The 13,286-nt window shown below is 44.5% G+C and overlaps 1 protein-coding gene across 1 annotated transcript in view; it reads left to right on the top strand.

Annotated features, from left to right (window-relative positions):
• Positions 1-13,286, top strand: part of Cda5 (Chitin deacetylase-like 5) — a 371,641-nt gene that overhangs the window by 307,276 nt on the left and 51,079 nt on the right. Inside the window, exon 6 of the mRNA XM_065424245.1 lies at positions 8,147-8,450. Within this exon, the coding sequence (XP_065280317.1) occupies positions 8,147-8,450 (304 nt within the window). The remainder of the gene's footprint in view (positions 1-8,146; positions 8,451-13,286) is intronic.

Genomic DNA, 13,286 nt, shown 5'->3' with positions numbered 1-13,286 from the left:
ACAACTTAAGTCCGCGCGAAATACCTTCTGGTTGGGCCGCAGCACTGCGGCAGCCGGAATTCCTTGCGTGACGACGAGACAGGCGGGTACTCTGGTTTTCCGGCACGCTCGAAAGCATACAAGAGACGTATGGTTGGCCGCGCCTTACCATCGACGTCGGTCCTTACGTCAAGATTTGATGAGATTATCAGCGATGCAAGACAATACCAACAAGGCCAGCCGGATTGCTACAACCAATCCAGCGTTCTTGTCAACCGTTCCAACAAATTGTGATGAACTTATTGGGGCCCTTTCTGATCTCAACTACCGGGAATACGTGGATCGTCGTGGTAATCGACTACGTTAACCGCTACGCGTAAACGAAAGCACTGCCTAAAGGGAGTGCAGCCGCGGTGGCAAAATTCTTTGTCGAGAATATCCTCCCACGACCTGGTGCCCCGTAAGCGCTCCTCACCGACCGCGGAACCGCTTTTATAGTGGATCTTACTAAAGTGACTCTGCAACACAGCCGGGTGAGCCGCAAGAAGACAACTGCGTACCACCCGCAGACAAATGGTCTTGCGAAGATGCTGAAAATTCCCACTGACGTTCAAGAGAGGAGGTGAGATGCTGTCCTTCCATACTTAACGTTCGCTTACAACAAAGTGCTGCAAGAAACAACGCACATGACGTCGTTGAAGCCGGTTTACGCAAGGAACCCGGTGGCGACACTCGAAGCCATGCTACCACACACCACTCAGGAAGAGAACCTCGAAGTCGCCGCCTACGCCAGCACGCCCGATAGCTTGCCCGCCGGCGCACGAAGAACTAACGTAGGGCCGGCAGCCGGCACTACACTCTTCAACAACGCTACTTGAAGTACAGTCCGGCAAAGGTGTTTGGTTTTGGACTCCAATACGCTCACGCGGACATAGTGAGAAACGTTTGTGACCCCATTTCGGACCCTAGAAGATCATCCTACGCATTGGCGCACTGAGCTATGAGGTTGTGCCCGACGGCGTAACGCAATCAAAGTAGTCCATGTGCGTCTTAAGCCCTCCTACCAGCTAACAAGCTCTAGGCTTGACTTGGTTTGTTTGTTACTTTTTTAATACGTATGCTTTCATTTTGAAAACGACGCTTTCTTTGCCTCTTCGACTTTTCGACCGCTGCTGCTGTCGCTCTCTCGCACGCCGCGTCGCGAGGTAGTTCACAGCGTGGATATAGTTGGCAGCAGCGTGCCATAAACGACAGGCAACGCGAGAAACTCGTTTGGACCTTTCCATCACGTCACTACCATGTCAATTCGAGCTCCCTGGGCATCGCCACATAACCTCTTGACGGCTTTATTTATCTGTGATCCCAGAAAAAGCATTGCAGGAACTTCAGCGCTTGCCTTTGTTCTAACGTGCAGCAGTCCAGCAGGAAAATAGAATGGTAGAGAGTAAATAGGGAGACGATGCAGACAATAGCTAGAACCAACGAAGTCATGAAATGAGTGAATAGCAGCCTTACCGATCTCCGCTACAAGCCCCCATACATAGGGGAGTGCGGGAGATTGAAAACGCGACGCAAGAAGTCAAGGAAAGGCTACTACCAGACACTACCACGGTCGCAGGCAAACAGGATAAATTTAGGTTCATGGAATGGCACGGTACGTTTCTGAAGAATAAATGGCCTGCAAATTCGTCAAGCGGACCGCTTAAAAGGGTCTGGGTGTCAGCTAGTCGCTACGAGTCATTCATTTTAAACAGCGCCAGAATACACATGGACAAGGAAGAGCACAGGACCAGCGCAGGTCCTGTGCTCTTTCTTGTCCATCTGTTTTCTGGCTCGGTTTATTATAAAGGAAGCAGACAGCCTACACAAGGCGTGCAGGCGCAACGCTGTACATTTAAGCAGCGCAGATTCTAGGCAATGAAGACGCGCCTGGAAGATTTGGAACCTATTCGAATATAGTTGTTTTCATGTGCTGTATATCTTCTCGCTGAAGCTTGTGTAATCAGAGTGCATACGCAACGCAAGAGTGTCGTACATTCTGGAAAGTGCGCGAGCCCCAGCGATTACGCAGGGACCTTCGACGCGTCTTGTATAAACGCTGACACGCTTGACCGGCAGATCAGATTTTTTACGATAAGCGAGTGCGCTCGCCACTATCATTGTGCTGAGTATTACTTGTTTGCCTGGCCGCAGGTCCGCCCGGTGAATAATTTCCTAATTTCGCCACTTTTCCTCCTTGCCACTGGTTCTTCACCTTCACGGCAACGTCACAATATGAACTTAGTGAGACTATGTAAATTGAAGTTTTTCTCGACTGTAGAACTCAGATTTTGCGAGCTTGTATCATACTTGTCACCATACATTTTCTTTTCAGTTCGCAAGAATAAATGCTGAATATACGTCATTCCCGATGAATCTGTGTGTGTATTCATGAGAGTTGACTGTTGGATTTAGTACGCCTAAAAAAGGAATTGTTGGCAAAGGGCTTATGTCCTTTGAAGTAAAGTCTGAAGGCATAAGTTGTGAGGTTGGGTAGCCAAGCTCTTGTGCAGTGTATTTGAAGGAACTGATTTAGATTCTGTGCTCACCTGTGGTGCGCAGCTTCTTTCAAACGCACTCCTATGTCACGCGCCATTCACGCACTTCAACTTCGTTTCGGTTGTTTTACTTTTAAAACCGGCTTGTCGAAAAACGCTTTGTCCTCGGCCTCTCATATTATTGGCCGTAGGTCAGCAAAATCAAAGGAACCCACTGAGACTTACTCGTAAAATATACTTTTACAGCGAAGCTGTTAGCCTCTAGTTGGTCGGGATTTTTCGTGGCATGCTCAACCAAAGACCACCAGCTGGAAAAAGGGTTTGTTTGTGTTTCCGCGTAACAAAATTGTTTTACGGTGTATTAGATGATATCATGTCTCCAGGTTGTGCGTGAGAGCTACTTTAAGAATGTTGTGACGTAGCTTACTTAGAATTTAGTTATAGAATAACGCAATTGCGCCGGGCGGAGAGCCTGCACGAATGAGGATGTATGCTCCACTTCCGCACACGTGCACGCGCGCGTCACGAGCGTATGCACACAATGTATCAGTGCTTGGTGCGTGGGTGACGGGCCCGTTGCATCTTTCGCACAGCGTATGCTGCGACCCTAATCGACATTATGGCGAACACTGCCCATCAACAGTACTGTCATGGCAGCTGTAAAAGGGTTTTGTGTTTAGGCTACGCTTAACAGAATTGTGTTTTATCGTATATTCAAATTACAATCCGATGCTATCATGTCTGCAAGTTGTATGCAAATTGTAATTTAGAAATGTTTGACGCATTTTCCCTTGAGAACTATGATTAGTTGAATAAAGCACTTGCGCCAGGTGGTGGCCTTAGATAAATAACGAAGAACAAGGATGGACCTCAAACGGGAGATGGAAAGGGGGTTTGTGTTTAGGTTACGCTTAACAGAATTATGTTTTATCGTGTATTCAAATTGCAATCCTATGCTATCATGTCTGTAAGTTTCGATGGGGGCGAAATGCGAAAACACCCGTGTGCTTAGATTTAGGTGCACGTTAAAGAACCCCAGGTGGTCGAAATTTCCGGAGTCCCCCACTACGGCGTGCCTCATAATCAGAAAGGGGTTTTGGCAAGTAAAACCCCATAAAAAGAAAGAAAAAAAGAATGTCTGTAAGTTGTGTGTAAGTCATGCTATACAAATTCTTTGACGCATTTTACTTCGAGAAATTCGATTAGGTGATTAACGCACTTGCGCCAAGTGGTTTCCCTAGATGAATAAGGAAGAACAAGGATGGACCTCAAACGGCAGCTGGAAAAGGGGTTTGTGTTAAGTTACACTTAACAGAATTATGTTTTATCGTATATTCAAGTTACAATGCGATGCTTTCATGTCTGTAAGTTGTGGGTAAGTCATAACTTAGAAGTTTTATGACGCATATTTCACTTCGAGAAATTCGATTAGTTCAATAACGCACTTGCGCCAGGTGGTGGCCCTAGATGAATAAGGAAGAACGATGATGGACCTCAAAAGGCAGCTGGAAAAGGGCTTTGTCTTTTAGTTTCAGGCTAACAGAATAATGTTTTAGATTATATTGAAATTACAATCCGATGATATTATGTCTGTTTGTTGTGCACAAGTCGTAATTTAGAAAATTTTTACGCATTTTACTTTGAGAAATTAGATCTTTTGAATAACACACTTGCGCCAAGGGGTGGCCCTAGATGAATAAGGAAGAACGAGGATGGACCTCAAACGGCAGCTTGAAAAGGGCTTTGTCTTTTAGTTGCAGGCTGACAGAATAATGTTTAATCGCATATTCAAATTACAATGTGATGCTATCAACACTGTAAGTTGTGTGCAAGTCGTAATTTAGAAATTTTTTGGCGCATATTGCTTTTACAAATTCGATTAGTTGAATAACGCAGTTGCGCCAGGAGATGGGCCTAGATGAATGAGGAAGAACGAGGATGGACCTCAAACAGCAGCTGAAAAACTGGTTTGTGTTAAGGTTACGCTTAACAGAATTATGTTTTATCCTATATTCCAATTACAATCCGGCGCTATCGTGTCTGTAACGTGTGTGTGAGTAGTAATTTAGAAATTTTCTGGTGGTATTTTCTTGTAAACATTAATTTAGCCTGATAAGGCAGTTGCGCTTGGACCTAGAAGAGTGAGGCCGCACATGCGCGTGCCCACGCGACGCACGTTGCTTGTGGTGGTGGCGCTTGTCTAACGCCTTCACCGGCTTCGCTGCACATTCAATCTCACAGGATTGAATGAAGGTGGACGTTTTTGCTTCGGGCTCGCTCTCGTTCACCGAATTCCCCTCAGCTAGTCATCCTCGCCATTTAGTTTGCAAACTAGAACTCAGTTTGTTTTTGTCGATGCTTTTGATAGCTTTTCTTTCTCTTCTGGTCTGCCGCAGGGCAGTGTACTGGGTCTTGTGCTATTTTTTGTCTATGTAAACGACTTAACTGAATTAGTGCCTGACTCCGTGTATACAAAGGCTTTTTCAAAGGGCTGTATTATATGGAGACATAATGTGTCAAATTGACCATACTGTTTTACAGCACCAGTTGCTGAAGGTGGAGCAGTGGTGTGGGACATGGGACATGGAAGTTAACGTTCAAAAACGTCATCTTAAGCCCACGTAAATAATTGCCTAGTAATAAATCCTATACACTTTATAATGACGAAAGAGAACAACTAACTGATCACATATATTTTTGCGTTCCATACACTTCAACGTTATCGTGGTCAGCTCATGTTTGGGACATTTGTGCATCAGCCATTGAATTCTACGATATTACGTGCCAAAACCGCGATTTCATTTATGAGGCACGCCACAGTGGATTAATTTTGACCAGAAGAAGATCTTTAACGTACCGCCAATGCAGAGGACACGGGCATTTCGCTCCCATTGTAATGCGGCCACCGCAGAAGGTATTCCACCTCGTGCTCAGCAGCGCAACACCATAGCTGCTATGCCACCGCAGCTGGTGTATCTGCCTTCAGGGAGTTGTGTCCGTAATAAGAAAATTTAAGAGCGCCAACAATGCTCAGATTATTGACATACGCCACCTACGTCAGGCCTAAAATAGAACATGCTTCCGTAATTTTAGCATTCGCAAACTAAACGGGATATGCAATAGCTAAAGCAGTCAAAAAGGCAAGATGGCAGATTTATCGATGGGGACTACAAAAAGGCTGACTCCCTTACTAAGGTTATGCGGGATCATGACATTCCATCTTTACAAATACATACAAAATAAGGTCGCATAGTTTATTGGCACGATATTAAGGCGAAAGCCTTAGACAACGCTCATGGGACGAAAATGTGACCGTCCGGCATTATGGCACCCAAATTCAGTAGCTCCAAAATTGGGGGTCGAACCTTCGGTGGGAGTCTAACCCATGAGTTTTGGTGTTAAATACGTTATTAATGCGCAGTTCATTAGGATAGAGTCAATTAGGCACTCTAACCGCAAACTTTGATGGGAGTCGAACCAACTTACGTAGGGGAACACGTCATGTCTCCAATTTAGATTCTAATTGACATCGTGGAAGTCGAGAATCAAAGCGAGAGTTGAACACTACATTTGGTGAATTAGGGCGAAGTATAGGCGCAGTTAATTAAGATAGAGCTATTTAAGACCCGCGAACCCACGACGTTTTCTGCTAGAAAACAAGTAATAGGAACTAAAATGCACTAGAATGAAAATGTCAACTAATGTATGTGTCGTGTGCGCGTGGGCTTTCGCCTTCATCCTCTTTAGCATATGCTAAACTGACTGTCAACATTTTTTTTTAAATCACAAGCTATACAGGTTCATATATTTACATGTGCAACCCTTAAGTAGCCGAAGACCTCGATATACACATGATCATGCGCTGAAACCGATTTTTACAAAAACGAATGTATTAAAACTGTTTTTTTCCCGCGGACGATTTCTGACTGACGCGTCCTTCCTAAAACTGTTTTTGAGGCCAGCGATTTTTGCAAGGCACTTGAACTTTGCCACATACATTAACTTCCTTTAGGTTATAATTTATATTTTTACACGGGCAGAGATATAACGCTGTTCATTTGTTAATGCCAATACTCAAATTTGTTTTTTTTATTTAATAATGCTCTCTGTCTGGTACCCGCATCATCTTTTTCCTGCTAACGTTCGTTTTTACCTTTGGCATCCATCTGTAGTTAGTCCGACCTACATGGTTTGTATTTTGCTGTTCCTGTGTGTACGTTCTGTTCCTACTTTCTGACTGTATGCCTTGTTTTGTGGCCTACCATCATACTGTATTTTTCTTCTTTGCTTGCCTACTCCTTATGTTCAACTTTTTTTCTATCCGCTCCTTCCTAAAGAGTAGGCAGGCTTTGTGCCCTTCTAGGTGGCAGTTGCCAGCTTGGTCCTTTCCAGTTTTTCTCTCACTCTGTTAGTGTGTTTTTATCAAATAATAATAATAATAATAATAATAATAATAATAATAATAATAATAATAATAATAATAATAATAATAATAATAATAATATTATTATTATTATTATTATTATTATTATTATTATTATCCTTTGTACCCATGCTTAGGCCAATGAGGTCTGCAGTAGTGTGTAATAAATAAATTATTTACTCCTACTGAAACTCGGCAATAATATACTCATCTCATTTAATCCAGCTTAGGACTCAGAGGTCAGCCATTCCTTTCTTTTCTTATAGTCACGTACTCAAAGGCCAATTCGAGTCTTAGTGAGTCGACGCAAGAGTAATTTTGCCGCTATGTGCACCATTTAGCCCAAATAGAGGTTGCTCTGAACGATGTTCTGAAAACACCGGCCCCTTTTTTATGTGACAGGACAAATGACAGTAGGAATGCTTGGAAACATAGTGCGGTCTAATTGGACACGTTTTGTTTTGTCTAACCAACCAATAACGTTGTTCTGCCTCACTTTTAGTCTGTAAGATACTTTTTAATTACTAAAACTATGTAAGTTTACTTTGATTTACGAAATCAATATTTGTAGCCAATGACTATGGTAGTAGAACAGTTCTTCGAAGGTTTGTTATCTGTTCAGCTTTCATCGAGAGAACTAAACTGTATTGCGCTCCATTTTTGCAACTGAACTTGACAACCCGTTATTATTAGGTGGAAAGTTGCCTTTTACGGGCTCAAGATCAGGAAGCATTCGAACTGAAAGCGTACGAGCGCTCACAATACTCGTGTGCGTACGTGCGTGCGTTCGTGCGTGCGCATGTGTGCGTTACTTAAATAAAGACGCAAGACAATAAACACACAAGTCTATGCTTCAAGTCATCCTTCAGGGGGACAGGTAATCAGAAGCCCGCTGTCCAGGTAAGTAAATATAGACGTCAGAGTAACTTGTACAGCCTTGCCAAACGTAGGTTGTCATACGCTAAAAAACTAGCGAATGCCACCACCATTAAAGCGATGCAAGAATTATATATCATAAATGTATCTTTATTGCCATATACTACGAGCAAAAGCTGACGGACTGTTTTTGATTTGTGCACAGTCCCAAAATGAGCGGCTATTGATGGTACGAGACTCACTGGAGAGATTTGTTGTCACAACGTTATCGTGACGTAGCCGCATCGCTGAGTGAGCGCTGCTCAAGAACGCGATATATCTGACGACGCAGGCACAGCTTCGGCGAGAAGTTCTCCAAGCAGCAGTGGTTCAAGGAGGTGGCTGGCCAGCGCGAGATCCTGCACCTGTTCGGCGGCGTCAAGCTGGAGGATGTGCGAGGAATGCGCGCTCCATTCCTGCAGATCGGCGGGAACAAGATGTTCGAGATGTTGCACGAGGCCAACTTCACCTACGACTCCTCCATGCCGGTGTTCGAAAACAACCCGCCCTTTTGGCCTTACACGCTTGACTACGCGATCAACCACGAGTGTATGATCACGCCCTGCCCGAGCAAGTCCTTCCCGGGTGTCTGGGAGGTGGGTACTTTCTCATACATATGATGCTGTCTATTCAGCTCTCAAGATGCACCCTCTGGACTTGGCGAGCAATGACATTCTGTCAGCAGAACACGCGCTATCTGGGGCACATCTATGTTATATTTAATAAGCTGACTAACCTAAATAACTGGGAAAACTGAATAATTTCGGTCTCGTGACATGAATTAAAATTATCACTTGTTTTTTTTTCATTAAAGAAGTACATATTCAATATTTCCTAGCCTGCATCTTCCTTCTCAATAATGTTTTTCAACTTTCAATGTTGTGGTATGAAGTAGACAAAATGTGCAAATTCTGCCCCCCTCAAAGGTGGTTTCAAACAACTTCCAACCGACTGGCTTAACGATAGCGTAAAACTGACAAGGCGTTCATTAAGCTGCTGCGTGATGATAAAAGAAAGCAGCCGCATTAGTATGACTCGTCCGCTAGGATCTTACGTAGAACAGCGAGCCAACAGTTACGCTGACGCATTTGCATGGTCACCCGGTCACCGAAAAATCCATTTACTGCCGTTATGTATTTCAAACCCCTTTTGAGAGCTCGAAAACCACAGTGTGGTGCGCTAACAACTATTGTATATAGTGCTTTCAAATGCGAATGAAAATTTGCCAATAAATTTGGGTCATTAGAGCAGTAATTCTGAATTATCCATATAATTTTCTGCGATTAAGCGAGGGCTGGGCAAATATATTTTGTCATTGTATCATAATAAGACAAGGTTCAGCAAGCATAATGTGGAGCGTGGATGTGGATACACCATCAGTCACGCAAATTTCAAAGGGCCACCGTTCGCCCGCCTTTGTGAGGTAAGTAGGAGGTTTCTAGATGACACAGTGTACCGCACGAGAAGAAAGGGGGTTAACCGAGGGTCCCGATGTTTTATTAGTCATATCATAAGAAGCCAACAAACACTGACACCAAGGACAACAAAGGGGAAATTACTTCTGCCTACTAAATGAAATAAAGAAACGATAATTTCTTGGAAATTAAAGTGGATGAAAAAACTACTTGCCGCAGGCGGGAACCGAACCCACGACCTTCGCATTTCACGTGCGATGCTCTACCAATCGCTACCGTGGCGCCGTATCCCCATCCACTTTCTTGGATATTCATGTGTCCTAGTAGAAACATGGGAGTGTTAGCCAGCGCCACCACTCACAGGCCCTGGCGGCGGACGTGGAACGTCCATTTTGCCGCAGGCGTCACGAGAACGTGATCCTTTTGGGTGAAGGCTACTGGTCAATAAACCCACACATGCTACCTGAAGGCATCAATGTTGCCGGATTCATGACCCTCCTTATGTAATAAACGAGAAGAAAGGGTTTTAACCGGGTGGCACAGTTTCTTTATTAGTCGTATCATAAGAAGCCAACGAACAGTGACGCCAAAGACAACACAGGGGAAATTACTTCTGCCTAATAAATGAAATAAAGAAACAATAAGTTAATGAAAGTTAAAGTGGACGAAAAAACTACTCGAAGGTTGTGGGTTCGGCTCCCACCTGCCGCAAGTTGTTTTTTTCATCCACTTTAAGTTCCATTAATTTTTTCCTTTCTTTATTTCATTTATTAGTCACAAGTCATTTCCCCTATATTGTCCTTGGTGTCAGTGTGTGTTGACTTCTTATGACAGTGTACCAAAGGCATTTTATTCCCAAGCCTCCACACCGCAGGATGTTACCGCGGATGTCAGGCGCTCCATCGTTGTGCACGATGTCGACGCAGTTTTTCTTCCTTGAGCATTAGTGCGCATTTCTTTTTTAATGTGTAAGAATTCTTTGGCGAATACCACAAGAAAATTTGTCCCTCACGTGAAAAGTTTAATGCCTTGCACCTCCACAAAAATGCGCAATTCGCGATGGCATTTAATTCTTATAATAGTGTAAATATAGAATATTGGTAGCTTTATAAGCGAAAAGGAAGAATTCAAACAAAAAAAATGAAAATGACCAGAGACAATACTCATATAAAGCATACATAGGGCTACATAGGAAATACATGAGGAAGCAAGAGTATGGGTGTGCCAGTTCACATTTGTTGGTGGCCCAACTAGAAATGTAAGGCTTACACAACTTGAATGTGGGGGAGAAGCCAACTGAAATTAGCGGTATGTTTACCATACTTAAATAACTCCAATGTAGTCCCAGCATGCTTCATCATATAAGAAAAACTGATATATACTCAAAAACTAAAATTTGCGTTTTTAGGCATGTGCTTTTAGCCATGGAAAAAACTACAGCGTTAATTAGGCTGCTAGAATACTCAAGAAACAAATCATACTTGCACGCTGTAATACTTTAGCAAAGAAATGCTGTTTCAGCTCTAAAAATTCTTTAAGAAATGCTGCTCATTCGATCAAAAGTTACTCTATCCTTGCAGAGTTTTTTTCATGAATGTTTGTCAGCGAAGAATTGTTTTCTGGGCGTATTATTAATTTGAGTAGGCCGTTTTTTCTCCATTGTTTCATAATTTTTCGGGGGAACAATTGGAGCCTTAAATTATGTGCTGTTTCGGCAAAAAGGTGAAGCCGTACGATGTACCCAGCATGCTCTATGGTTATCAGCCAGAGTGCATAGTCAGTGGCACCATTCTAGTAAACAGTATCAGTAGTAATAAATTTTAGTGGTTATTTGAAGGCTGTAGGCAAAGCCATCATGCCTCAATGGCAGATGTGGCTTCAATCACCGCTTCCGTTCACCTTAATGACGCAGCTGTATAACTGAGCAGCTACAGTCGGCGGTACTCAAAACAGATTTGTAGCTTCTATTTATGATGAACACTTCGAGGCAGCCGTGCTTCACAGCTACTTGCGACGATTCACAAACCGTGCTCAGTGCAAAGACGTACAGAGACGCGAACGTGTGCGCCCACGCTATCCCTGTCATAACCCCAAAGCATAGATTCTTTTACATGCTATTCCTCCTAAAATTTCGTTCGCACCTCTCTTTATTCTTCCCATGGTTGAAATTGTGTCGTGTGAACTCATGCGGGTCTCCAGAGAGGGTGCCACGCACCTGTTGGGATCGCCACCACTAGGAAGGCTGGAACGACTACAAGTGTGCGTGCGAGGAAAAGGGGAAAAAACAAGGCGTAAGAATAAACGCATCGTTCGTTCTCATGTTCGAAACCGAACGTGTCTCGGTCTTCTTCCAAACCGCCGACAACACAACATGGTGGCAGCGGTAAACAAGAAGTCGCATAGCATCCGGTGAGGGTTACGAAACGGCCAAGATGCCAGACGGAAGGGGACACCGTCGCTCAGTAAGCAGCGGCAGCGGGCCAGGAAAATGGCGCGAACTTTTTTCAACCTGTTCGCCGTCGAACTGCCAGAAAAGTTGGACTTCCGAGACCCAAATGACTGAAAACGTTGGGTCGCAAGGTGGGAATGCTATCGCATTGTGTCACGAGTTCACGTTTGTGATGTAGCAACACAGATGAACATGTTCTTGTACACGATGGAGCAGGACGTCGAAGACATATTGGCGTCACCAAGCTTCACAGCCGCCAACCTCGCGGAACACGCAACAGTGAAAGCAAATTCAAGGGACACTTCATACCTTGCACAAAGGTCATTTCCTAGATGGCAAAGTTCAATCGTGGAAAGCAGGAAGAGAGCGAGTCAGTCGAAGCGTTCATCACAAACCTGCACAATCTCGTTGAAACTTATGAGTACGGTTCATTGAAAGATGACCTCATTTGTGACGGACTTTTTGCGGGACTTTTGGACCTCGGACTAATTGAAAAGTTCAACTAGAACCTATGCTCACACTTTTGTCCGCGATGAAAATTGCACGGAACTGCAGAATCGTCGAAAAGCAAGAGAACGACCTACGCGACAGAACGCAGCATGGTGCTGCGGTCGACGAGCTGCGACGGTCGAAACAACGCCGGAGCCAAGGAGGCGCGTGGCGGGAACCAGGCAAGCCAGCAGCTGTGCACTTCGCGGAACGAAATGTGTGAAAGTGGCGCGGCAGTACAGAGTAGCATTTCAAGAAACAGTGTCCAGCCTCCGGAAAGCAGCGCAACTGGGAGAAAATTGCCCACTGTGCAACAGTGTGCATGTCGGTACGCCAGCAACAGACAGGGCAAAGGGCGCGTGGATCCAGCACCAACAGAATAGGAACATCAAACAACGGAGAGGTGTTTTTCGGTGAGGTCAGCGAGGCTGATACCCTCGAACCTTGGTTCGTCGTTGCACTTGTGAACAGTCGTGCTGTTCACTTCGAAGTCGACACAGGAGCTGACGTGAGTATAATCGCTGCTTCGCAGTATGACAGCAGCCACATGGAGACAGAAAACTCCTGACAAAATACTTTTCGCACAACTGCATGACAAGGAAAGTCTGTTCAAGGACAGGTTTTTGTAGTGGAAGGCTTGCAGGCAGCGCTATTGGGACGAACTGCCATACGTGCTCTTGATATACTGTCACACCTGGATGCAATTGAGGCCAACAAAGCCCAGCAAGAAACGCGGTGTCCCCGGAGGTGACACCAGAGTTCCGCCAACTCTTCACTAGACTTGATAAAATGAAACTTGTCTACAAGGTAACGCTCAGAGCAAAGATACGCCTTATGCAGTGACAACGTCTCGACAAGTGGCTGTTCCACGCCTGCCTAAAGACGAACACGAACTACGAGGAATGAAGGATCTTGCAGTGATCCAGCATGTTTGCCATGCAACACCCTCGTGTGCATCCATGGTCATTGCATTGAAACAGAATGGAGATGAGAATCTGCATTTCACTAAATTGAACCGGCAGCTGATGTGTGAAAGGGTCATCATGCCTACAGCTGAAGAAAACTTGGCGAAGTTGGCG

The sequence above is a fragment of the Dermacentor albipictus genome, chromosome 7 (assembly GCF_038994185.2).
Source record: "Dermacentor albipictus isolate Rhodes 1998 colony chromosome 7, USDA_Dalb.pri_finalv2, whole genome shotgun sequence".
NCBI classification, from domain to species: domain Eukaryota; kingdom Metazoa; phylum Arthropoda; class Arachnida; order Ixodida; family Ixodidae; genus Dermacentor; species Dermacentor albipictus.
The sequence above is the reverse complement of the archived record's forward strand: the minus strand, read 5'-3'. Positions and strand labels throughout refer to the sequence as shown.